The sequence below is a fragment of the Anomaloglossus baeobatrachus genome, chromosome 5, assembly GCF_048569485.1.
Source record: "Anomaloglossus baeobatrachus isolate aAnoBae1 chromosome 5, aAnoBae1.hap1, whole genome shotgun sequence".
Classification (NCBI taxonomy): domain Eukaryota; kingdom Metazoa; phylum Chordata; class Amphibia; order Anura; family Aromobatidae; genus Anomaloglossus; species Anomaloglossus baeobatrachus.
This window is the reverse complement of record NC_134357.1, coordinates 477,194,964-477,221,583: the sequence shown is the minus strand read 5'-3', so window position 1 is coordinate 477,221,583 and position 26,620 is coordinate 477,194,964. Positions and strand designations below refer to the sequence as shown.

The 26,620-nt window shown below is 46.0% G+C and overlaps 1 protein-coding gene across 1 annotated transcript in view; it reads right to left on the bottom strand.

Annotated features, from left to right (window-relative positions):
- Positions 1-26,620, bottom strand: part of LOC142310360 (uncharacterized) — a 66,212-nt gene that overhangs the window by 24,518 nt on the left and 15,074 nt on the right. Inside the window, exon 3 of the mRNA XM_075347878.1 lies at positions 2,032-2,295. Coding sequence (XP_075203993.1) covers positions 2,032-2,295 — 264 coding nt within the window. The remainder of the gene's footprint in view (positions 1-2,031; positions 2,296-26,620) is intronic.

Here is a 26,620-nt window from a genome sequence, read left to right as displayed (position 1 = left end):
GAGGGGGAGGTACTGTTACGGTTGCTGCGAGCACTGGAGACTATGTCCAGATTTCTTGCTACTGCACATGTGCGAGCGCTGGAGACTAAGTCCAGATTTCTTGCTACTGCACATGTGCGAGCGCTGGAGACTAAGTCCAGATTTCTTGCTACTGCACATGTGCGAGCGCTGGAGACTAAGTCCAGATTTCTTGCTACTGCACATGTGCGAGCGCCGGAGACTAAGTCCAATCTTGGAGCCATTGCACATGTGCGGGTGACATCATCGCTGACACGAGGTCACATGTCTCTGACACCTTCTATGCCGATTGGTCGCTGGTCATGTGCTTGTGACGTCTTGCTCGGTGATAGGCCAGCATGACGTCACTCCTGTCGTTCTGGAAGCGGATTGGCTCTGGTGTCCTCCATCTTGGATGAGGCACAGAGTCTATATAAGACCCTGACACACGCCGCATGGTGCTCAGTCCTCTTGGTTCATGCATATGAGTAGACGCTCTGTGCGCGTTCCTCTAGGCATTCCTCTGTCTATGCTAGGTGAGCGCTACCGGCAGGGTAGCGTTCTTATACCTTACAGCTTCGGCTGCTGTCCGTATCCTTACCTCTTAGGGGAGCGGACATAGGCAGGTGCCTGAGGCACATGGTCTGGCTGGGCCTTGTGATTGTACTCGTAGGTGGACGTTGCCGCTAGGGTAACGTTCCTTATACTGCGTCTGGCAGTTGTTCGTATCCTCGCACACTAGGGGAGCGAACAGAGGTAGGAGCTTTGTGCGGCTTACGCTGCTGTTCGTCTCTTTTGCACCACTAGAAGAGCGGACCTAGGCAGGTGCCATATCTAGTGGTTCGTGTCCTCGCACACTAGTGGAGCGAACGCAGGTAGGAGCTTTGTGCGGCTTACGCTGCTGTTCGTCTCTTTTGCACCACTAGAAGAGCGGACCTAGGTAGGTGCCATTTCGCACACATTGCCTTTGTCTCTGTGATTATTAACAGAGATCATTCCACACACCCTCCAAGTAAGGGAGGAATTGCTTTACTTTCTTATTATATCCTTCTGTGAGTTAACAGAGGTATTGCACTCTGCCATAGTCTGCAGCAAAGTCTTTGCACGGTGGACCCTGACTGTCTGATACTCCTTTCGGTTATTATCAGACAGCCCCCCGTAACACAAGGTCTGTCTTGGTTTATGGCTATAAGTACATGTAAGAGACTCACAGTTTCTTGGCAATACAATTTTTCATATGAATCCAGCTGTGAGAGCTGAAAAGGGGTCAAAAATACAAAAATACATTAGACCCATCTATCCCATGCCTTCACCTGCTCATTTGTCCTTACACAGCTCTCCAGGTTCTCTGCTCGGATCTTTGATTCTTCCATTACTCCTTTTAAGTAGTTAGGCCAGAAACTGAGGGGTCATCATTAACTTAAATGATGTGTGTTGCCCACCCCCTACCATATGACCAGTGGGATCAATCACTGGCCATAGGACCAGAAGGAAGGACCTGAAGAACCAAAGATTTGCATGGTAGACCGAGGAGATGTGGTAGTACCTGGGGTGGTATAAGGATAGGTGAGATCCTAGGACAGGCAAGTATAATATATTTTAGTATTTTTTAAAACCCATTCTATAGAAAACCCTTACTTTATTATGGGTCTGGAGAGATCTTAGAGTATAATAAATGTCTTTTCATGGCAATCGTAGCAATTTCTAACTAGATGGATTTTACTTATCCAGAATCATAGCTCCAGGACAAATCAAGTGAACCTGCCAAAAACAAATTTGGAGGATTGACTCATCTCTAATTTAATCTTTTGACGCACACTCAATAATACCCCCCATTTAAGTTCAAGAGTACCCAATACTTGTTTACCGAAGCCTTCACAATTTTTCCCCTGATGACACTTATTGGTCAGCTCTTATCCTGACTTACCTTTTCGGAGGCTCTTCATGGGTGGAAGTGGCCTTCTTTGTGCCCTTCCTATTAACTGCTCTACTTTTACGATAACAATAAACAAATCTCCCCCGACTTTGATTTACCTGTCTCATCTGTACACACATAAGAACTTTCTTTTTCTTCTACAATCCATTGAAATTTTTCAAAGGAGCCAGAAAAGCTCAATTTGGATGGAATGTCTCTTGAGTCCATTGTTAGATTGAGAATCTTTTTCTTTGTTTTGGATTCTCCAAACTGTAATTCTCTGATGTCAATATCCTCTTTAACGATGCAGGAAATTGTGGCCGACTGTCCGACTTTCAGGTCAAGGTTGGGTGGTGTTCCATTGATGTAATCATCTGGCATCACTGAAAAATCAATGAAGTAATATGAGAAAACAACAGTTCACTAAGACAAGTGTAATACCGCATTCCACCTGGTGAGGCGATGTGAGCAAATCAAACACATGTTGCCTGATTCTTTACAGATTAGAGCTGATCAATGGTGATCCTAGGATCGCAACATCTGCAATGAACAAGTTACTGTCAGGAGAACCTACAAATTTAAAGCCTTTGCGGAAAAAGAGGAATAATGGTTAGAAGATGCTATATGAGGATAATATACTGTATATTATTTAAACATTATTGCTTTGTGATAAAAAGCATATGAACAAGATTGTTCTTACTTGTGGGAAAAGTAGCTTTATGCTATTCAGCTGTTAAATGTAGCTTCCACTATATGCTACATATATACTATACTAAATATATATATACACACACTACTGTATATACTATAGATATACTATATCTATGTAATACCGTTAAGAGCAATCTTATATTTTGCTCTGTGGCCATTTAAATAATAGCTATAGAAACTTCCACTAGATGGCAGACTTATCCTAGCAGACACTAAGCGTTACTTTGCGTATGAGCATTTTCACTTTCATGAATTGTTTGTATGTTTCTGTAATTGTTTTTCTGTTGGGTGCCAAGGATTCTATTGCAAAACTTAGAATTGGCACCACTTCTACTTAGAACTCAGTCTAATGGACAAAGTTAGAGGGAACTTGTCATGTTCCCATATGTTATTAATCTAAGATACAGTATAGCAGGGGTCTCAAACTCAGATAGGAATATGGGCAACACATAGAAAATTTAATTTGGGGGGCCGCATTCTTTTGAAGGACCAAGTGACAATTTTAGTAGCACCATTTTTTTTATGCACCTTTCGATCACTGTTTTTGACCATTTTTCACTTGTTTATTGTAACAAACGTGCACTTTTTTGTTTATATACACCATTTTTAATAGTAAAAAATATATCGTTTTGATTGCTCTTTTTTATAGTAATTTTGGCCAACATCTTGTAGTAATGTGCCCATCCTGGTCCTCATCTTTTAGTAATGTCCCCTATCCTGTTCCCCTTCTTGTTGTAATATACCCATCCTTGTCCCCATCATGTAGTAATGTGCCCATCCTGTAGTAATATGCCCATCCTGTAGTAATATACCCATCCTTGTCCCCATCCTGTAGTAATGTGCCCGTCCTTGTGGCCTGTAGTAATGTGCTCATCCTTGCCCCATCCTATAGTAATGTGCCCATCCTTATTCCCATCCTGTAATAATGTGCCCATCATTGTGCCCATCCTCCAGTACTGTGCCCATCCTGTAGTAATGTGCTCATCCTTTTCCCCATCCTGCAGTAATGTGACCATCCTTTTCCCCATCCTGTAGTAATGTGCCCATCCTTGTCCCCATACTTGTAGTAATTTGCCCATCCTAGTCCCCATCCTGTTGAAATGTGCCCATCCTTGTCCCCATCCTGTAGTAATTTGCCCATCCTAGTCCCCATCCTGTAGTAATGTGTCCATTTTGTAGTAATTTGCCCATCCTTGTCCCCATCCTGTAACAATGTGCCCATTCGTTCTTCATTCTGTAGTAATGTGCCCATCCTTGTCGCCATCCTGAAGTAATGTGCCCATCCTTGTCACCTGTAGTAATGTGCCCATCCTTGTGTCAATCCTGTATTAATATGCCCATCCTTGTGTCCATGCTGTAGTAATGTACCCTTCCTTTTCCTCACCCTGTAGTAATGTGCCCTTCCTTGTGTCCATCCTATAGTAATGTGCTTATCCTTGTCCCCATGCTGTAGTAATGCCCCCATCATGTAGTAATGTGTCCATCTAAGTCCAAATCCTGTAGTAATGTACCCATCCTGTAGTAATGTGCCCATCCTTGTCCCCTGTAGTAATGTGCTCATCCAGGTACCAATCCTGTAGTAATGTGCCACATCCTTATCCTCATCTTGTAGTAATTTGCCCATCATTGTCCCCTTTTACTAGGCTCCATTGCACAGATATTCACATTTGTTTCTTTTGGAGCGCAGTATGTGAAATCTTTGCTTGCAGTCCAACTTCAGAGTTTTCTCTGTGGGTGCGTGCTTTCACCCCTCCCTCCCAGATGCTGCCAATCACAGCTCAGCAGCTGCTCTAGCAGAATAGAGGCTGCTGAGCTTTGATTGGCAGCATAGGTGAGGAAGGAATGAAAGTACACGCCCCCAGAGAAGACTCTGAAGGACTGTAAAGCAGAGATTACACTGTGCACTTTAGATTAAACAAATGTGAATATCTCTGCAATGGAGCGACGCAGCACAAAAAGGAAAAGATATACGACATCAGGAGAGCTCAGGGATTTTTACAAGCTTTTTAACTCAATTTTTTGAGCAAGAAACGGGTCTTCTTTAACTGAACTTGATAAAATTTAAGCATGGTCAAAAAAATTCTCTGTCTCAGTATCACATTGGCAGGGCTACTAAATTTTAATAGTTTCTAAAGAAGTCCAGAGTGTGGTCAGATAATGGGGTGAGCAAGTATTATGCTTGGCTTCATTGACTTCATTGATAAAGGTACTATATTACCGGTTCAATTGTGACCCTCTGTACAGATAAACTGATAAAATAGAACGAGTCCAAAAATGGGCTACAAAAAAGGTGAACGGAACAGACTTAAATGGATGCTTCTGTCAGAAAGTGATATGATGGTATGGTAACATTTATGTTTTTTACATTTTTGCAGTAAAAAATGAATGGAATTTCCAAATTTCTAAAACAAAAATTGTTAGTGGAAATGAATGGTAAATATTTAACGAGAGAACTTATATTCACCTTTGTTGGTCTCCCATCTTGGGATCACGTTAGTCTACGGCCAATTGACGCCCGTAATGACATGTTGTCTATCCAACCGAAGACCGAATGGGGCTCCGGATTTTGGATGTGGTGTGCGATTTAACAGGGGAACATAGTAAAAAATGTAAACAAAGCAAAGAACCTATCAGTTTTTCTAGACAAATTTTTAGAATCTTGGAAAACCTCTCACATTACAAAAATATATTAGTTTTGTATCTGATTACAAATAGGTAAAACTCCTGAACGACAAGGCTAAATTATCTCAGTTTACAGTCTCTTGCAAAGTGTACTCTTTCTAATAGTAGATGGAACCTTGGATTTATCGAATGGTGGCTCTCATGAAAGGTCTTAGATATACAGTTTAGAGATTAGTCTAGACAGGCCCAAATACACAGTAGACTAAAGTTGTCTGTACCCATCTATGTGTTCAGCCAACAATCTAAGGCCTAGTGCCCGTGAAAATCACGCACATTTTTCATGGATGTGTCAAAGCCATGAGCCGTGTTTATGGCTCACGTGTGTTCTCCGTGATAACACACGGAGAACGGACACTTTCTACTCACCTGTCCCTGGCGTCGCTGTCTGTGGTGCTGATCTTTGGTCTCCGGTCCTGCCGACTCCCCGCTGCTGCCGCTTTCGGCCGCAGTGAAGTGAATATTAAATGAGCATAATGAGCAGCGGTCGGCAGCAAGTGACAGCAGCGGCAGAGACTGCAGGGCTGGAGAAGGTGAGTAAAGATTTGTTTTTTTTCTCACAGACACATGTCTTTTCTCTGGTGCGTGTCACATGGAACACATCCATGTGTTCCGTTTGCATTACGTGTGACACGTTTGCGTTCCGTGTGACACCCGTGATGCCGGAGAGAAAACGGACATGTCGGCATGAGAAACACACGGACACACGTAAGTAACACCATAGGAAGACATAGGTCTACGTGTGTACATGTCTCCGGTACATGAGAAAACTGCCAAACACGTACTTGAGGCACGTACGTGTGAAAGAGGCCTAATGTGTATGAAGACCTCTGACTCTCTCAGCCATCATGTGCCTCGATTTTGGATTTCTGATCTTTTTGTTCTCTAGAGATAAGCTGCCACCAGAGATATCGGTCAACGGTTGTCTCTTAAGGAACATTTGAGTAATCTGCAGAGATAGCCATTGGCTGAACAATCAGCCAAACCTGTCATTCAGACAAAAGCTATCTAATTTATATTTGGGGGTTTTGAAGACATGAAAACCTCCTTACATCAGGTGGTGCTGGTGCACATTGAATTAGCAACTCAGGTTGATGGATCTAGGGCTCTTCAATATCCTATTATTTGGGAAGATTTGCTCCTCATGGGTGTGGCACAACAGGTGTCTTCACATGCTTACCTGGTGCTAAAACTTTTTGATGCACTCAAGGCACTTTTATATACCGTCACTTCAACTTGACGAAACTCTGGGAGTCTAGAACAGCACTACTGGCTGTATATTCAACACTGACCACACTGGTTCATGTCCAACAGCAGACACTTTTACCTGGGCATTGGTATTGTAAGTACTCAGGGGCTTACATTGCTCTAGGATTTAATAATGAATTGACTAGCTAAATGAAAAGTGTAGTAGTGGTGGTCGCACAGCCGTGGTGATCAGCCCAGCCAAGAACCACTTGACAAAACAGGATGTGGTTTGGCCTTAAATTTTGTACAATATTTTGTGATGTGGTTTTTGAAACCATAACTCTTCTGTACAAGCTTTGCGACTGAAAGCCACATCATAATTCCAGATTAATCATGGTCGGTATGGCTACAAGTTTCTCGCCATAGGCACACTGCTGTCCGCTATGTATATAGTACTCTAACGGTATGTTGTGAGGCATAAGAAAGTAACCATAGGATAATAACCTCGGTCTGTCACGAGTTACTTTCACGTATCTAATGCACTAATTGTTTCTCGGATATTTCTGTGCAGTGATGTACTGAATGGCATACTGTTTTACTGACTTGTTGTAAATTAAACCAGCTGTCGACCAAGAGACTCACTTCCACGAGAGAGAAAAAATGACGAAGCAAATTAAAGGGAATCTGCCGCACTTTTTAGTTTTTTTTTTATACCTATTAATATGGGCATATAGGTAGAATAATGGTGAGATTACCCATATCTGTATGCCTCCTGGATGAGGTGTCATTTTGCAAAAATCCTCTTTTACATCTTCTTTCTTCCAGGCTATGGGGTGTGTGCTTCCTGGAAGATAAGCCTTCTTTATACAGGATTCTTTCTCCCCTTCTCTTCAGAGTCTCTGTAACGTCAGGAGTGCGGCCAGAAATCTTGCAGCTGCTCATTCTACCTGCCGTCTCTCCTCTGCACTGTGAAGCAGCAGTGACTCCCAGGCACTTATGCACAACAAAATTGAAGCTTGTGCCCACAGAAGGCTGGAACAGTGCAGGGAGGGATGGCAGGCAGAATGCGCAGGTGCGAGATATCTGGCTGTGCAGCTGACTTCACAGGGCAACTAGGGAAAAGAAGGGCAGGAGGAATCCTGTATGATGAAGACGAGAGGCCGGCTTATTTTCTGGGCAGTGCACGCCCCAGAGCCTGAAAGACAGAAGAGGATTTTTTCAAAACGACCCCTCATCCAGAAGGCATACAGGTGTAGCGCCCAGGGAAGGGGGTACTCGGTCCGGGGCTGTAACAAATGGGAATGTCACTCTGATGGCCGTTGCCCGGTCCCGTGCTCTGGGCCCCTTTTGTTAATAGGGTGTATTTACAGGGGAGATAAGAGTTTTTGTCATGTGACGCCTCCTGCGGGTTGCGGTTAGAGCTTGGGAACTGCCGCTGCTGTATGTGGGTACTCCCAGAGCTGATGGTAGATGCAGCTATGATGTTGGGCCCTCCGCAGGCAGGGATGTGTCTGGGAGATGTAGAGTGTATAATGATGTGTGGCGCCCTGGACAAGCCAGGACGTCACAGGTACTGCAACAACACACCCCACACCCCGGCTAGGCACAGCAATGTCAGACAAAAATCCTTCTTGCCTCCCTCCAGGGGCTGATGTCCACACCAGGGGGTGGAGCCAGGCGGTTGGCCTCAACCACCGAGGAGTTCACAGTCCTGGAGGCGGGAAAATGGAGAGAGAGGAAGAGGGGAGTTGAGTTTGGAGAGTTGAGGAGCGAAGTGGTAGTGGAGCAGACTGACCGTGTCCGGGTGCGTGGCCCGGGCACATACAGCAAGGTTGGCAGACGGTGGTGACCGTCTGCAGGAGAGGCTGATTGACATGAACCGTAAGGACCGGGGACGGGCGGTGGCCCGTCGGTACCGGACCGGGGAGCGAAGAGAAGCCAGCACCATTCGGCAGGGCTTACGGACCCCGACCAGGCTTGGAGTCGCCGTAAAACCAGTCAAATCCGTTAGCGAAGGGAACCTCCGGGGTTTCCCAGCAGTCAAGACCCGATTGAAGGCAACCGCTCAAACCGTGAAGGGAAATACAGTCACCACCAAGGCTACAGTTCCCAGGGCCAGAGCCTGTGGGCAAAAGGGGCTCTCTCAGCATCCATCCAAGCTGGGGAGCGGGTTACCGGTGGGAAGCCACCAGAACCGAAAACATAACACAGGTGCAGGGAAAGGCAGTCACCGCCAACCTACCGGGAGAAGAACCACCGCAGCCGTCTGTGGGACCCGTCCATCCAGCCGTTTGTTTTACCGGAGACTTTGCATTCATCATTGGCTGAGTGAGTACCACTGTGTCGTGCGGCACCGCGCTGCCCCCGCGACCCTGCACCTCACCAGGCCCCGTAACCCACCTGCCATTCCTCCCTCACCGGGCCCCGGGACAACCAACCCCCCTACCCATGGAGGGGAAGAACAACATCTAAGCTGCTCCCTGTCATCGCTCCCGGGATCCCCGTCCAGAGCAGCGGTGGTGTCACAACCTCACCACAACCGTGGGTGGCGTCACGGACAATAAATCCCCCAAACTATTCCCCTTTTCACTCACGGGCGAGGAGCGCCGCTCGAGTCCCCAGATCTGGCCCACCGCTCGAGCCACCGAGCAGCAAGCGAAGCAGCAGCAGCGCCGGACCCGAGCGTTGTGAGCGCAGCGTCCCCTCCCCGCCCGCGACAGATAGAGACCACACCAGGTTGACTTTAAGAGTCTCTACTCATATGGACCCTCGGCCTGCTGGTTCCGGTCCTAGGAGTATCAGTGCCAATGTAGTGACCCAGGTTACTCTATCCCCGGCACTCTCTGTAGATTGAGTCCCCGTAGCTTGAAGCGTTTGGGGGCCCCGACTGTCCCTTTTGGGATACAGTCTCCTTCTCCATACGAAGGACAGTGCGGAGTCTGCGGGGAGATAAGTGTCCGACCCCCGATCCTAGTTTACTGCTGATGCCCCAAGATTATTTGGTTCGGTGAAGTCCGTGAAGATTTCCACACCGTGCAGGTATTTATCAAACCGTTTGAAACTTTTCATTTGACCTAGGGCCCTGTGCCCCGTTCGTGCTCCGGACCCAGCAGTATCTCCGGTACCCATCCTGGCGACCTCTCTCCCGTGCCCCTGGAGTCACCGTTACACGGACCCAGCTCAGGCATGTCTGCACATCTATCTGTGCGCTCTCAGACTCCGACTCACTTTAGACTCCTGACTCCTCCCATCAGGCTGGCTAAACCCTTCAGTTAAGCCTTCTATATCCAGTGTGGAGTGTTCACTAGGATTTAATTGTGTTTTGGTGGTCAATGGCACTGTTACTCTAGGTCCCAGGGGATAGGTCTTGCATCCTTGAGAGTTTGCAGTTCCTTGTAGTGCCCTGAGGGTCGGCGAGCATTTGGGGGGGCACCCCCTGGGCAATACAACTGACTCCCCTGGGGGCACTAACCTCGAGCTAACCCCCATACAGAAATTGTCAGGCGCAGCCCCAGGGGGCCTAAATGCATGACAACCAGGACTAGTGGTGTCGGCTCAGACGGACTATAGAGTCTCTGAAGTCAGTAGGGATGTGCACAGATGTGGCAGCATGGAGTTGGTGACACAGACGAGGCAGCACGGAGGAGGTAACTTAGATGTGGCAACACGGAGGTGGTAACTCAGATGTGGAAGCACAGAGGTGGTAGTAGTGGCAGGCTCTGGAAAGAGGCACAGATTAGTGGGTACAGGTAACTGGACTAGGAAACTTGAATGCAGGGCTAGACACAGCAACGGGTACGGGATCGGAGAAATAGCAATGCACTACAGATAAACAACATTGCTCAGGCATCGTCCCTAAGGAGAGAAAGCCTTAAATACTCACAGGGTGATTGCTGACCTCAGGAGTCACTTCTGGGTAACGAAACGCTGACCCTATAAGAAAGGGGGCGTGGCCATACACCGTTCAGGTACTAACATAAGGCCTGCGTGAGGCCTGGAAGCAGGAAGAGGCTGCAACAGGCCCCGTGGCAGAAATGGGATGCCTGGGGTTGCCGGATAGGTGAGGAAAACGGCGCCCCTACTGAGGCATGAGAGCAGCAGCATGCGGGGATACCGCACTGGGACCGGGAACAGGTGCTACAGGTAGTAGCAGAAGTACAAAAGTGGCGTCAGCTATTTTAAATGGGTGTCAAATGCGCTGCTTCACAGAGGAGATACATTTGGGTCTAAGTCCACCCAAGAGAATCTAAAGTGCAAAAGAGCCCAAGGGACTGGCAATATTACCAAGTACTGCTTTATTGGAAGCAAAAAAGCAAAAGCTGACTTCCTCTAACTTGTATCTGTGTGCTGAAAATTGATGAGTAATTGGCACTCAGAACTCCCTCAGAAGTGAATGATGAAAACGGCGCATGCGCAAAAACATCTCCATTCTAGCCGGATCAAGATAGGAACCTTCTCAAAAAAGATGCATCTATCAGAAATTTTGAAATATCCTTCAGATACAAATGTCACACCCAGGGATATGGGGTACTCTGTTCCGCTCAGTGTACGCCTTGGGAATGTCACGATGGTGGCCGTTACCCGGTTTTGTGTCTTGGGCCCTTTTTGTAATGGGGATATTTACAGGGGATTGGTGAATAAAGTTTATTCGTCACACCACTTGCGGTGTTGCAGATATATGTAGGGAGCCGCTGCTGCAGAATGTCTCTACTGGGGCTGGTAGGATTGCAGCTAGTATGGTAGTCCCTCCACAAGTAGGGTGTTGCCCCAGTGGGTGTATGGTGCGGTGAGCATCTGAAGAAAAATTCCAGACAGGTATTCAGTGCAACTGGTTTACTCACTTTAGATGTTAACTGGTTGCCCGAGGCCGGCTGGTTTTGCCTCCAGGTCCCCTTCGTCCCAGTGCCAGTCTGGTTCTCTGGTACCTTCTTGCCCTGCACCTGTCTCTGGTAAATGGGTTCCCGTGGTATGGAACACTGGGGGTCCCTGGTCTGTGGTTTGTCCACTTCTGTCCGCCTGAAGGTAGTGTGAACCCTGTGGGGTTGGAGTCCCTGGTCCTGTCCCCAGTTCTCTCTTTGCTACTGAGTCTTTGGATTCTTTAGGGTCAGCAAGGTCCTTTATGGTCCTCTTTGCTGTGCAGGTGTTAACAGGTTGGTTTGAAGCTCTTTCCTGTCCTAGGGTTCTGTACCCCGTTGGTGCGTAGTTCTGGAGTACTCCACCGTACTCCACCGGCAACCACCTCCCCTGGGTACAAGGTCACCGTTAACGCGAGTCAGGACATTGCTCAGTCACCTCTTTACACTTCCATTGTCAACTCACACACTGACTACTCTCCACAGTCTGCCCCTCCCACCTGGTCAACTAGTGGACTGGAGTGGCTCCACCTCTAGGCGGTCATCCTTTGGTCCGACCCTAGCTGGGCACCATTGCATGGGGGATTTTTGGGGAAAACTGGGATTGCTTGGGTTTTTGTTGGTACCGGCACTGGGGTTCTGGGTCCCTAAGGGGGTAGGCTCTGCATCCTGGTGGGGATGCAGAACCTTGTAGCACCCTGGGGGTTTCAGGGGCGCTACATTCCCCCTTGATTAATTCCAGCACGTCCTCGGGCTGCAAGGTAAAACTGGTTACACAGTTTTCTTTTTTTTATTTTCAAAAGGTAAATATTAAGGCATAAACAGGTCCATCCCAAGCAGGGAAGGTTCATCACTTTAAACGTTGCAACCTGGGTATCCCTCCCTGCACCCACCACCCAAAGATCCTGGTCCCAGAACCCTTCTAAGGAGGCAGGTCACCGGTCCTCTGCCGCAGACCTTTTCTGCACCCGGCCTCTCCTGGTGGTGGTGCCCACAGCAATGTCCGCTGGATGGGTGTACCCTGGTGGGGTACAACTGGTGCAACTATTTACAGAAACACAAGTTTGTGTTGGCTGCTGCCAGTCCTGCAGCCTGGGTCCATTTTTATCAAAAACACGGAACTGGTAACTTTTTCATTTGTCCATTTTCAAAACACTTAAAAGGCAGGTTGAATCAGCATTTACATCACACAACATTAACTGGAAAATTCAACAGTAAACAATTTAACTGGTAGCATTCACATCATGGCTACCAAAGTGCTGGATAACGGCCATCTGGTTCACTTGGCCTCCTGGGATCAGCACTCCAGGAACAAATACAACACATCCCGGGAGTCTGGTCCACAACCAGGGATGGAAGCGGTGTCACCGGCGATGGTATGGCCTTGGGAAGCCGGGCTGGCTGGTGCTCCACAACCGGATTGGAGATGGGTCCTACCTCTGGGCGGGTCAGCAAAGATAAGAGGGTCTGCATTCCTACCTCCTAGCGCTGCTCTGCGTGCACGACCCGGTTCTCGCGGGCCCACACTGCTGCCACCATTCTCCGCACCTCTTCTTTCCAGTCTACAACCGGTTGAAGGGACTGTACCCGCACCCGGTTGAAAAACCGGGCCAATTCTCCTTCCAGCCAGGCAGCAGTTCCCGATACAGACAGCTGGACTTTTGATCCTCTGGAGCAGCCATCCTGTTTTTCCTAGTGTCCAGAAACTTTGTTGCAGAGTTCTGGCGTCCCTGCACCAGCGTCCGCTCTCACATCCTGGGCGCTCCGCTTGGTGTTTCTAACCACTCGCTCGCGGGACTCAAGCACCTCTGGGAACTTCCAGGTCAGGTTACTGCCTGCTTCCGCCCGCGCTTACAGGAGTCATGGGCGGGGTTTCTTTTCGCGCTTTTTGGTCTGCTGTGGCACAGTCATTTTTCACAGCAAAATGACGGCGATTTTTCAAACAATAAAGTTCAGTCCATATAATACAACTTTTAAGACACACGTCACCAGGTTTGACCGGGTCCAGTTCAATCCTGTTCGTGACCCCAGGAAAGAGGGTTGTTGCACCCAGGGATATGGGGTACTCGGTTCCGGGCAGTGTACGCCTTGGGAAAATCATGATGGTGGCTGTTACCCGGTTCCATGCCCTGGACCTTTTTGTAATGGGGATATTTACAGGGGATTGGTGAATAAAGTTTATTTGTGACGCCATTTGTGGTGTTGTGGCTATATGTAGGGAGTCGCCGCTGCAGAATGTTTCTACTGGGAATGGTGGTATTGCAGCTAGTTTGGTAGTCCCTCCACAAGTAGGGTATTGCCCCAGCGGGTGTATGGTGCGGTGGGCGTCGGAAGAAGTAGTCCAGACAGGTATTCAGTGCAACTGGTTTACACACTTTAGATGTTAACTGGTTGCCCGAGGCCAGCTGGTTTCGGCTCTAGATCCTCTTCGTCCCAGTGCCAGTCTGGTTCTCTGGAACTTTCTTCCTCTGCACCTGTCTCTGGTAAGTGGGTTCCCGTGGTATGGAACACTGGGGGTCCCCGGTCTGTGGTTTGTCCACTTTTGTCTTCCTGACGGTAGCGTGAACCCTGTGGGGTTGGAGACTCTAGTCCTGTCTCCGGTTCTCTCTTTGCTACTGAGTCTTTGGATTTTTTAGGGTCAGCAAGGTCCCTGATGGTGCCCATTGCTGTACAGGTGTTAACAGGTCGGCTTGAAGCTTTTTCCTTTTCTAGGGTCCTGTACCCTGTCGGTGCGGAGATCCGGGAGTACTCCACCTTACTCCATCGGCAACTACCTCTACTGGGCGCCAGGTCACTGTTAACCCGAGTCAGAACATTGCTCAGTCACCTCTTCACACTTACACTGTCAACTCACACACTGACTACTCTCCACAGTCTGCCCCTCCCAACTGGTCAACTAGTGGACTGGAGTGGCTCCACTTCTAGGTGGCCATCCATTGATCTGACCCTAGCTAAGTACCATTATATGAGGGACTGTTGAGGAAAACTGGGATTACCTGGGTTTTTGTTGGTACCAGCACTGGGGTTCTGGGTCCCTAAGGGGGTAGGCCCTGCATCCTGGTGGGGATGCAGAACCTTGTAGAACCCTGAGGGTTTTAGGGGCGCTACACAAAGATCTGAGATAAGACTATCATACTACTATGAAAACTCTGCACACAGAGGAAATTTAAGACATTGACAACAGGAAATAAATTAGCAAAACAAATTTTCAGCCAAAAATAACGGACTAAGAAAGGTAAACTAAGTGGTTACTCAAAGTGAGGGATTATACCACCACCCTTTAGTCACAATAGAATGGATATACTGATTCAAATAAATACATAAAAAACAATTCACACAAAAAAAGAATCAGAAACAAAATATAAAAGTAGTAATCTTTATTGTGAAAAAAATTTAAAAGACAAGATGAGATGTAGTAACAGGTAAAGTGCACAAGATGGAGTACCAGAGCAGAGGAGAGAAAGAGTCCGGTTTAAAAAGAACGTAATAACATGCATGAAGCCTACAAGGAATATCACCCAGTCACAGTAAGATAAACATATAAGTCAGGGAAGTTAAGACCCCGTGACAGGTGAAAAAAACAAGATAGCACAAATAAATTGCAAATAAAGAAACCACAGACCACTTTACTCACCGCTGGAATGGCGCCAGATCCCACCTACGCATGTTTCGGCGCAAGCCTTCGTCAGGGGGGCGTGGCGTCATACCGGAAGGGTAAGCCCATAAAAACAGGGTCATAGCCAATCAGATCTTATTAATTGGCGCATGCGCTGTGCATACCGATGCAGGGTGCGGACAGAGAAGCGCATCATCGCAATGGAGTAACAGAGACTATCCCCTATGAGTCACGGCCCCACATGGTCAGACCACGTGACGCATATGATGCAGGACAGAAGGACTCCAGTCCACCGTGACGATAAAGATACACCCCCCCCCCAACAGCACACTGCCCAGAGACAACGCATGCGCTCTAATCTGAGACACGAAGACTAAAGAAATCAGAGTATAGAGCTTTTCACATGTCACGAAGTAAGTGTGGGCAATTTAAACAGTATTTTTCATAAATGTCATAGTATTCAATAGAGTTCAACTTTAGATGATCATATTCATCAGATATATTCATTATAGCAATAAAGACTTCACCAGAGATCCCTATTAAATAATGAGCAATAATTCCAATTAATTCAAAAATATAAATTAGTATATATATATATATATATATATATATATATATATATATATATATATATATATATATATATATAAAATCAGGGTATATACGTGCATCCATATATAGATAAAAATAGTAGCTAGAATAAGTAAAAAGTTCATAAAAATTCACTAGATTAGTATTACAAAATCTGTGTATTAATATATATTAGGTGAAAAAATTGTTTATTTTTAAAAAAATGTGCAAAAAAATACATCAGCAGATATCCAATAGGATTGAAATATTAGTAATGAATTATTATAAAAAATTATTACAAAAATGTATGTGCTAAAAGTATATGATAGTGTGAAATGTGTATGTGATATGAAAAGTGAAAAGATGATAAATTGATGAAATATATATAGAACTCATGTAAGGAGTAATATTAATATATAAATAATTACGTATAAGTGGATATATCCATATGTTGGTGAGAAAATAAATAAATAAAAACAAACATGAGTTCAATAAATACTATGTGGAGTGAATTTACATAGATTGAAACACATAATTACAAAAACTATCTCAAACATACATGAAAATGACTGATACACTAGCTAGTCAGATGCTTTAGTAGTTGTAGAATAATCATAGGATCCGAAGCAAGTTGTTTCCATCTTGAATTGAAAAACACCGGAAAAACTGTATAAAAGAGATGATTCATAATTGCACACATATACATGTGTATATGATATTAATCTATAAGGGAAAAGCAAAAGATAAATAAGATTAAAAACAGGTTAAAAACGGATTAAAAACAGATTAAAATAGTCAAGTAGAAATATATAATAGCTCTGCCAAAATATGACTATGATCAGAAAGATAAGATAAAAAATTAGTTAAAAAAAAATACATAATTAACAAAATTAGTAAAAGAACACCTAAGATTCATAGGAATGGTGCAAAACTTAGTCTCGTTGAGACCTTTGGGGTGAACTGTATTCAAGGTCCAAATCCACGCATTGTGACAATTTCCTTGCTACATTACCCCCTCGTATGTTTGTGGTAATGTGGTCAATGCCACAATCTCATAATAAAGTTGAATCACACTGATGGAACTTTTTAAAATGTTTAGGAATAGTCTTCAGTGATTCAACATCTTCCTCTTTGTCAGCCGCGATGATATCCTGGACGTGTTCTCTAACCCGAACTTTCAGGGCACGGGTGGTAAGGCCCACATAAATTTTACCACACGGGCAGGTAGCATAATAGATTACTGCAACGGTTGTACATGTGATGTGATGTGTGATAGTGTATGTTATTGATCCACTAGAATCTGAGAAGTTCGTGGCGCGCTCAACATTTGAGCATGCCACACATCTTCCACATGGCACACAACCCCAGTTAGGGCGGATCTGAAGATTAAAGAGGGTTTTTTTCGTTGGTTGGTAATGACTAAATACCAGCATATCCCTCAGGTTCCTACTGCGTCTGGCCGTAACACTGACATTTGATGATAGATACTGTCTCAACGTCGAATCCGATAGAAGAATAGGCCAGTATTTTTCCATGCATTTTTTCATTTCACTCCACTGTGAGTGAAATGTTGTCACCAATCGGACTTGTTCTTTATCTCGTTTGTTTTGCTTTTTGTATAGCAGTGATTGTCTATCACTGTCAATTGCTCTAGAATACGCCAGGTTGACATTTCTCTTACTATATCCCCGTTCAGAAAACTTTTTCTTCATCAAATCCGCTTGTTTTATAAAATCGGAATTAGTGGAGCAAACTCTTCTCAAACGTAAGAATTGTCCTGTGGGGATACTTTTGAACATTTGGGCAGGATGTGATGAGGTGGCATGGAGCAAAGAGTTCACCGCCGTTTGTTTCCTAAACATGTCTGTTTGGAATTGATTACTCTGGTTGCGATTTACCAACACATCTAAGAAATCTATTTCTTTAGAATCATATTTATATGTTAGATGGAGGTTATAATGATTCGGATTCAGTTTTTCAAAGAAATCTTTTAACTCAGCTGCACTGTCCTTCCAGATTAGAAAGATGTCATCAATGTACCGGGTCCATTGGTAAATCACTCTCAGAAAGGAATAATTCTCTCTCCCACAGCCCCAGGAAAAGATTAGCGTACGATGGGGTGCAAGCCGCCCCCATCGCTGTTCCCTGGAGCTGTAGGTAGAAAAATTCTTTGAAAGTAAAGAAATTGTGTGTTAATGTGTTTAAAAGACACCTCATCTTGTCTTTTAAAAATTTTTACAATAAAGATTACTACTTTTATATTTTGTTTCTGATTCTTTTTTGTGTGAAATGATTTTTATGTATCTATTTGAATCAGTATATCCATTCTATTCTAACTAAAGGGTGGGGGTATAATCCCTCACTTTGAGTGACCACTTAGTTTACCTCTCTTAGGCCGTTATTTTTGGCTGAAAATTTGTTTTGGTGTATTTTCTTCTGTTTTACAGATCTTACAGCCATTAACATGGATAATAGGTCTAGAGATTCTACCTGGACCACAAAAATTGATGGGGTATTTAACAAGGATAGTGCAACTGGTTTTAACAATGATCAGAAAGATATGATACAGTTACAAAAAAGTGTTAAAAATAAATTACACAAACGCACCAAATTATGGTGGAATGATGCTTTTTTGAAAAACTACAAACAAAAACAAGTGGTAGCTAGAGGTCTAAGAATACAAATTTTTCCTTCCTTCCAAGTGGAGGACGAGGATTTTATTACACGGTGGGAAGAAGTATGTGCAACCAGTTCTTTAAAATTGATTGATTTGCTCATAGATCTGAATAGTAAGACTATCACTAGTAGAGTTGAGCGCGGTTCGTGGTTCGTGGTTCTCCAGTTCGCGGCTCGAGTGATTTTGGGGGCTGTTCTAGATCGAACTAGAACTCGAGCTTTTTGATAAAAGCTCGATAGTTCTAGATACGTTCGAGAACGGTTCTAGCAGCAAAAAAAACAGCTAATTACTAGCTGGCTTTCTGCTGTAATAGTGTAAGTCACTCTGTGACTCACACAATTATGACATTTCAGTGTATAGTGTGCGGGAACAGCGCGTTCATATCACTGCTGTATGGATAATGGCGATCGCCATTTTTTTTTTTTTTCCTTGTCTTCCTTCCCTAAGCGCGCGCGTGTAGTGGGGAGGGCCAGCATGTCAGCCAATCCCAGACACACACACAGCTAAGTGGACTTTTAGCCAGAGAAGCAACGACATGTGTGATAGGATGTCCATGTCACATGTCCCTGCATTATAAAAACGGACATTTTCCTCCAGCACGCCATTATCTGCCTTCTGCGTCCTTGGTGTCAGACATCACTGGCGCAGCTCCTATTGCCGAAACAGCTGTATACGCTCCATACACAGCGCTGGACAGCATAGGGATAGCACTTTCTATCAGTCCTTTTAAGGGCTCATACCGGCAGGGTCAGAGCCATAGGTGACAGGTCCTGAAAACAGAGTTTAACAGCTACACAAGATGACAGCGTCTGTGTAGCTAAGGTCAGGGATTTCCTCACTGCATTTCCCCATTAGGAGGGATAGAAAGGCAGGCTTCCTTTCCTCTACCCAGAGACCCACAACCCTGCCACTGTACCCTCCTGCCCTTTGCACACTCCAACTCATTGTTACTAAGCCATTATACTAGCAAACACTGAGTGAACTTAGTGGCATCCTAAACGTGGCTATTGGACTTCTGTATAGTCCCACTAGTGCACAGATATTTGCAGCACGTCTGCCTGCATTGCACACTCAAACTCATTGTTACTAAGCCATTATACTAGCAAACACTGAGTGAACTTAGTGGCATCCTAAACGTGGCTATTGGACTTCTGTATAGTCCCACTAGTGCACAGATATTTGCAGCACGTCTGCCTGCATCGCACACTCAAACTCATTGTTACTAAGCCATTATACTAGCAAACACTGAGGAAACTTAGTGGCATACAAGAAGTGGCTGTTGTAGTCCATTAGTGCCCCACTGGTGCAAATCTATGTGCAGCACCTGTGCAGGACACCCTCCTGCTCTGTTTTTAATAAGCTATAATGATAGCAAAAAAATACTGCCATTTAGTGGCATCATAGAACTGGCTGTTGTATTCCATTAGTGCCCCACTGGTGCCAAGCTATTTCTAGCACCTGTGCAGGACACCCTCATGCACATTTTGCTACGCTAATGTTATAGCAAACTCAGGGAATTCATTGCTGCATTTGATAATTCGGAGGGATAGAAAGTGAGGCTTTCTTTAGCTTTCCCTTCTGTTCATAGACAGCATCTCCAAGTCCACACCCGAAGAGCAATTTCTCCTCCACGTGTAAGTGTGGAGAGGCAGCTAGTGCGCATGCGTGTGCCGATTTACCCCAGCTGCAGCCTAACTACAGTGTTTCGCCTAGTGAGTATGCTCAGCCTGACTGTGCCATTCCTGAGGCTAAGTCTTCATTTCGGGATACAGCGCATGCTCCCACACTTAGTGTGAAAAGCCTCTTTGCACAGGTACTTGCATTCCGTGCCGGGTCTAAGTCCTGTGTTGTGCCGAGACACCATGCTAAAGCTGAAGAGCTAAAGTCTTTTTTCAGAGACTCTATTTCATGCAACTGACCATGCTCAGGCACTTACTGCATCAGAAACTAGGTCCGGTAATGAACTCTTTGGCCCTGCCCCTGATGTGGGGGGGCCCATATAGACCACAGGGCATCAGGTGTCCTGACGATGTGGCCAGGCCACTCCCAAATGGCTTGCAGAGGCCCGCCCTTATGACTTGTCACCTCATTATTGATGGTCAGACGATGACTGGTGAGGTGTTTGTGTCGTGGCAGCCATGAGGTCATTATTGAAGGTGCGGTTCCAAATAAGACGCTAGTTATGCCACTCATGACGTGTCACTCTGTTTTTGTCTCCAGGAGGTGCATTGTGGTCCACCCTGGTTTGGGGCGGACCCAGGTTATAAAATGGGCTGGAGCCAACAAGGTGGTGCGCAGTCTTCTATTATGCTCCGAAAGAGCACACCTCCATGTGTTGAACCCATTGCGGCTTTAGGCCAGAGGTAGGCAGGGATAGGGCGTCGATGCAGGCCGCCACCACAGTTGGTAACGCAGAACGGTTAAGACCAGCTCCTGTCCTACAAGTCCTGCTTGTGCAGCCCAGTGGCATTAACAGGCCTGCTGCTGCTGATGCGCCTGCTGTCCACAGGTGTGGCCCCAATGCACACGGTCAGCGTACTGAATGGCCCCTGTGATGTTAACAGGGAGTTCCTGGGCTGGGTGGGCGTGTGGACCCTGTGACGCTAACAGGGCTCCCAGTCTCAAGATCCGAGTGGCGTCTAACTCGGTTCAGGCAACTATTAGTTTCATAGCCACACAGATCTGTATCCTCCACCTAACCTTCCATTTGCCAACCTCTCCTTTTCCATCTGGGAGCACGGTGGACATTGACTGCTGATGGGGATATATACCTTTCTCTTTCTTTTCTTATTAACTTTCGTTATATACCGGTAACATAGTATATACCACCTTATCCAAATCTGCCAGTCCCACCGTAACAGATGGTGTTTCTTCATCAAATGTTACTTTTGCTTAACCACCAAACCCACGGACAAAAACTTTTTTCCCCTTTCCAACACACCTGTTACCCTTTCCACCAGCATTTGTCCTTTTTCAACTCATTTGGTATATGACCAAAAGTGCAACTCTGCAGGGACACCGTACTCAATGCCATCTCAGCCCAGCAGCCAGCCCTCGGTCCCTCAGATGTGGACAAGTAAAAGCCCATTTCCTCCTATCCATGACAAAGCGTTGAGATTCACTCTGTGCAGCACTGGTGTTTACTGGAAAAGCAGATCTAAGAATCCGTACCACCTTCTGCAGATACTCCTGTATACGTGCGTCCCTTTCTATGGCTGGAATTATTTCACCAAATTTTGTCTTGTACCGGGGATCTAACAGTGTGGCAACCCAGTAGTTAGCATTACTTCGAATTCGTACAATCCGAGGGTCATGTTGTAGGTAGTGCAGCAAGAAGGCGCTCATGTGTCTTGTGCATCCAGGAGGACCAAGTCCTTGATTTGTTGGTGGCAGAGAGGTGAGAATCGTGCCTCCTTCCTCTGCCCTCTCCCCCCAACCTCGCACAACCGAAATGTGAGCAAGCTCTCACTCATCTGCTGAGTCTTCCATGCCCATCGCAAGTTCGTCCTCCATTTCTTCATGGGCTCCTGCACCTTCCTCAACACTTTTTGCTGATACTATGTGCCCTTGTTAATCCCTATCCCCCACCATGACTGCCGCCTAGGTGCCGCTCAACGTATGGACCTTGTACATCTTATTATCCCTTCTGCATATGACTCCTCCTGTACTTCCTCCCCTTCCTCTTGGACCAACACCTGACTCCGAATAATGCTTACAGTGTGCTCCATTTTGTAGATGACCAGAATTGTCACGCTGAGAATGGCATCGCTAGTGCTAAACATCTTCGTCGACATTTGTAAACTGTGTAGAAGGGTGCATAGGTCCTTGATCTGACACCACTCCAGCAGCGTGATCTGCACCACCTATGGATCAAGTTAGCCCAGGGTATACATCATACCGTATTTCAGCAGGGCTCTGCGGTGCTGCCACAGACGCTGCAACATGTGCAAATTCAAATTCCTGCGTGTCGGAACATCGCATTTCCGGCGTTTAACCGCCAGATCCTAAGACTTCAGGAGCGATGAAAGTTGTTGAGCTGCTGGGTGCGAAGGATGAAAGTGAGCCTGCATGACTACTATTCTCTGGAACTGCAGCCTTCCACAGGTATTGATCAACTTGGGCCCTGTGTAATTCCAAATCACTGTATAGGGGTTAAAGGGTTTCAGGGTTCTGGGTGTCCAGCTTGGTGAGTGACTTGCCTCTAGCCTATCCTTTACAGCCCATCTGAGTGTGTCGATCCAGGCAGGCGTTACACCGTGCCCTGGTCAGAAGGCCATGTAGGCCGGGATGGTATTTTAAAAATTGCTGGAGAATCAGATTCAACACGTGAGCCATACAAGGCACGTGTGTCACATTGCCCTGACGAAGGGCCGCAGACAGGTTTGCATCATTGCCGCACACGGCTGTTAAGTCACCAACGTAGTCCACTCAATCAATTTGTACTCCGGTCGCCAGGTGACAACGTGTTCCTTTCGTGCATAGTGCTGATGATGGGAAAGGAGTCGATGCCAGCGGTGCAGGTGGACGCAGGTTATGGTCACCCACTGGGTTGCGTTACCTTGACAGATACAGAACCACAGGCTGAATGTAGGTGGTGGGTATCTCACAGATGAAGTACCATCATTCAGCTACAACCAATGGGAAGACACCACACCCTTTTTTAGGCCCCTCCTGTCTGCAGACCACTGCCAGACAAAGCTATGAACCTTTTGTTACTGTGACCCCCAGTTCAGTTTTATGAGTTTGTGTGCTTGTTACCTGACTACTTTTTCTGCTTGCTGTTTATGTACCTCGTTGGCCGATCCGCATTTCACCTCTGCTTGTTTTCTGATTAAGTCCTGGCCATCCCATTCTGTTCCTCTTCCTCAATTAATGTTTTTGACCCTGCATGACTACTATTCTCTGGAACTGCAGCCTTCCACAGGTATTGATCAACTTGGGCCCTGTGTAATTCCAAATCACTGTATAGGGGTTAAAGGGTTTCAGGGTTCTGGGTGTCCAGCTTGGTGAGTGACTTGCCTCTAGCCTATCCTTTACAGCCCATCTGAGTGTGTCGATCCAGGCAGGCGTTACACCGTGCCCTGGTCAGAAGGCCATGTAGGCTGGGATAGTGTTTTAAAAATTGCTGGACAACCAGGTTCAACACGTGAGCCATACAAGGCACGTGTGCCACATTGCCCTGAAGAAGGGTCACAGACTGGTTTGCATCATTGTCGCACCCGACCTTCCCTGGCTGCTGGTTGAGTGGAGACAACCATTGATGAAACTCGGTCTCACTCTCCAGAGCTAACCGTCCACAATTCCTCAGCGGTGTCTCACATTTCCCCTACATTTCAAAGTAAACATTTGACCGCCTGATGGCCTTGAGCTCTGCTGCCAGCATAGTAAGGAGGTGTGTGGGATTCCTTGGGCGCAGTTACAAGGAAGGGTGGACTGACCACACAGGGTTTGGGCCGAGGTTGAGGGCCCACACGAGGTTGAGGAGGCAGAAGCAGTGGAGGAACTTGTACATACAGAGGAAGGATTGACACACAAGTCGTGGGGACGGCAAGACTTGTACAGCAAACCCTTCTCCATCTCTCACCATAGTTACCCAGTGTCCAGTCAGCAACATGTAACTCCCCTGTCCATGCTTACTGGTCCAAGTATCTGTGGTGAAATGCACCCTGTCACACACAGAGTTTCTCAAGGAATCGGTGAGGTTGTGTGCGACCTACTGTGGTAGCGCGGGCACGCCTTTCTTGGAGAAGGAGTGACGACTGGCCATCGGCTCTTGGGGCACTGCAATGGGCATAAGGTCTCGAAAATCCTCAGTCTCAAAAGGGTGTAAAGGCAGCCTTTCTGTTGCCAACAAGTTGCAGATGATGAAACTCAACCTCTTAGGCATGTCATGCCCTTCGAAAATCATGTAAAACACAGCGAGGGGACTCCAAACACAGTCTCCCTCATTGCCACTAATTGGGCCACACACACCCCACTTGACTGGCATCAGTTGACCCCCTTTTGAAAAAGAAAAAGATGCTTTGCATGAAGCACTCTCAAAAATATGCGTGCCTTTCCCGTCCCCTGGCTGACCCAGGGGAAGAAAAGTCCTCTGAGAGCCATGACTTGTTCATCTTAGTTCTTTTAGAAACACAGCGAGGGGACTCCAACCACAGTCTCCCTCGTTGCCACTAATTGGGCCACACACACCCCACTTGACTGACATCAGTTGATGCCCCTTTTCAAAATGAAAAAGATGCTTTGCATGAAGCACTCTCAAAAATACGCGTGCCTTTCCCGTCCCCTGGCTGACCCAGGGGAAGAAAAGTCCTCTGAGAGCCATGACTTGTTCATCTTGGTTCTTTTAGAAACACAGCGAGGGGACTCCAACCACAGTCTCCCTCGTTTCCACTAATTGGGCCACACACACCCCACTTGACTGACATCAGTTGATGCCCCTTTTCAAAATGAAAAAGATGCTTTGCATGAAGCACTCTCAAAAATACGCGTGCCTTTCCCGTCCCCTGGCTGACCCAGGGGAAGAAAAGTCCTCTGAGAGCCATGTCCACATTGTCAGTGGACAGACGCGTGTGCTTATCTGCCAGCAGACCCCCAGCAGCACTGAAGACAGGTTCCGAGAGAACGCTGGCTGCAGGACACGACAAGATCCCCAAGGCGTACGTGGCAATCTCAGGCAATTTATCCAGATTGGAAGCCTAAAATGAGCAGGGCTCAAGTTGCACAGTAATGGCATCGATGTTTCCTTGCATATACTCATATATCTGTGTGTCCTCCTCTTTTTCCTTGTCCAGCTCTTTTGTTTTCGCATGAGTATATGTCCTTGTCACTTTCCCATGTGTTTGTGTTGTGTTGTGAGTTGTTTGTCACCTTTTGGACACCTTTGAAGGTGTTTTCTAGGTGTTTTTATGTGTTTGTGAATGTCTGCCATTGTTTCCTATGCAGTTCGAGTTCGGTTCGTCGAACGTTCGACGAACCGAACTCGAACGGGAGCTCTGTTCGGCGAACCGACCTCGAGCCGAACCGCGACCGGTTCGCTCATCTCTAATCACTAGCCTAGAAAAAGAAATAGATGAGGATTTTAATAAATTAAAGAATACCTCTGAGAGCAGTGATATGTCTGCGTTTAACTCTCAAATGGAAAAGCATTTTGACGATTGGGAAAAAACAATACAGGAAAATCAATCTCAAAAATTGTCTAGGGACCTTAATGATTTTCAATCCAATCAAGCATATCGCTGGAGGAGGAAAAATTTGCGGAAAGTAGGTCAAAGAAGTCGGACACCCTTCCTGACCTCTATTTCATCATCAGAAAATGCCTTAGACTCATCTCAAAATATAGGTGCAACCACTCGGAGCCTGAAAAGGAAATTTGAAACAAAGCAGATGAATAAGAATAAACAAGGAAGAAAGGATCAGAATGACGAACCTCTGAAGGTAATTAATTTATCTAGTTTACAACTATCAGCAGTTGATGTCTCAATTCTCTCTACAGGGCTAACGTTTGCACCATCTGCCCGATTTGACACATTTACAGCTATAAAGTATTTACACCTATTCGGTTGGAGCCTAGTCTTCAAAAAGTGGTTCCATAATGAAGATGAAAGGAAATTGTTCCCTTCAGATGTTGAACAGGAATCCCTTAGGATTCTTGAAGATCTGTCACAAGAATATTCAATAGGAGACATGGGTAAGATACCTGAAACTATTAGAACAAAGTCCCAAAAGTCTCCCCCTTTAGCTTCATGCCCAGCTATAGATCTTTACGTAAAACTAGTGTCAGATGAATTTGGCCAGATACCCAAAAACATCTACAGAGATAATATGACATTGGAAGAGAGACAAAGTCTTAATCGTCTCAAACAAATCCCAGATATCCTCTTTAAACCAGCAGACAAGGGGGGTAATATTGTTCTCTGGCCTCAGAAAATGTATGAGGCTGAGGCATATAGACAATTGAAGAATACCCAATGTTATAAGAAGCTAATGTTTAACCCTTTGAATTCCTATAGAACCATCTTAACGGGGATGTTGGAAAGAGCGGTTACATCTGGACAAATTACTAAAGAACTCTCGCAAGCATTAAATGTCTCTGACCCTATGGTGCCAACTATATACTTCTTGACGAAGATACACAAGAATCAAGAAAACCCCCAGGTAGGCCCATAGTATCGGGTATAGGTGACCTTTTGGAGAATGCATGCCGATTCATTGATTTCCACCTGAAAAAAATAGTGGAAAATCTTCCCTCATACCTTCAAGATACCTCGGATCTTCTGAGAAAACTTGATGAAGTATGTATTGAGGAAGATATGCTTCTGGTGACGTGTGATGTGGAGGCTCTTTATACCTCCATCTGCCATCAGGATGGTCTTAGATCTACGTACTTCTACTTGGAGATGAGTAACATGGAA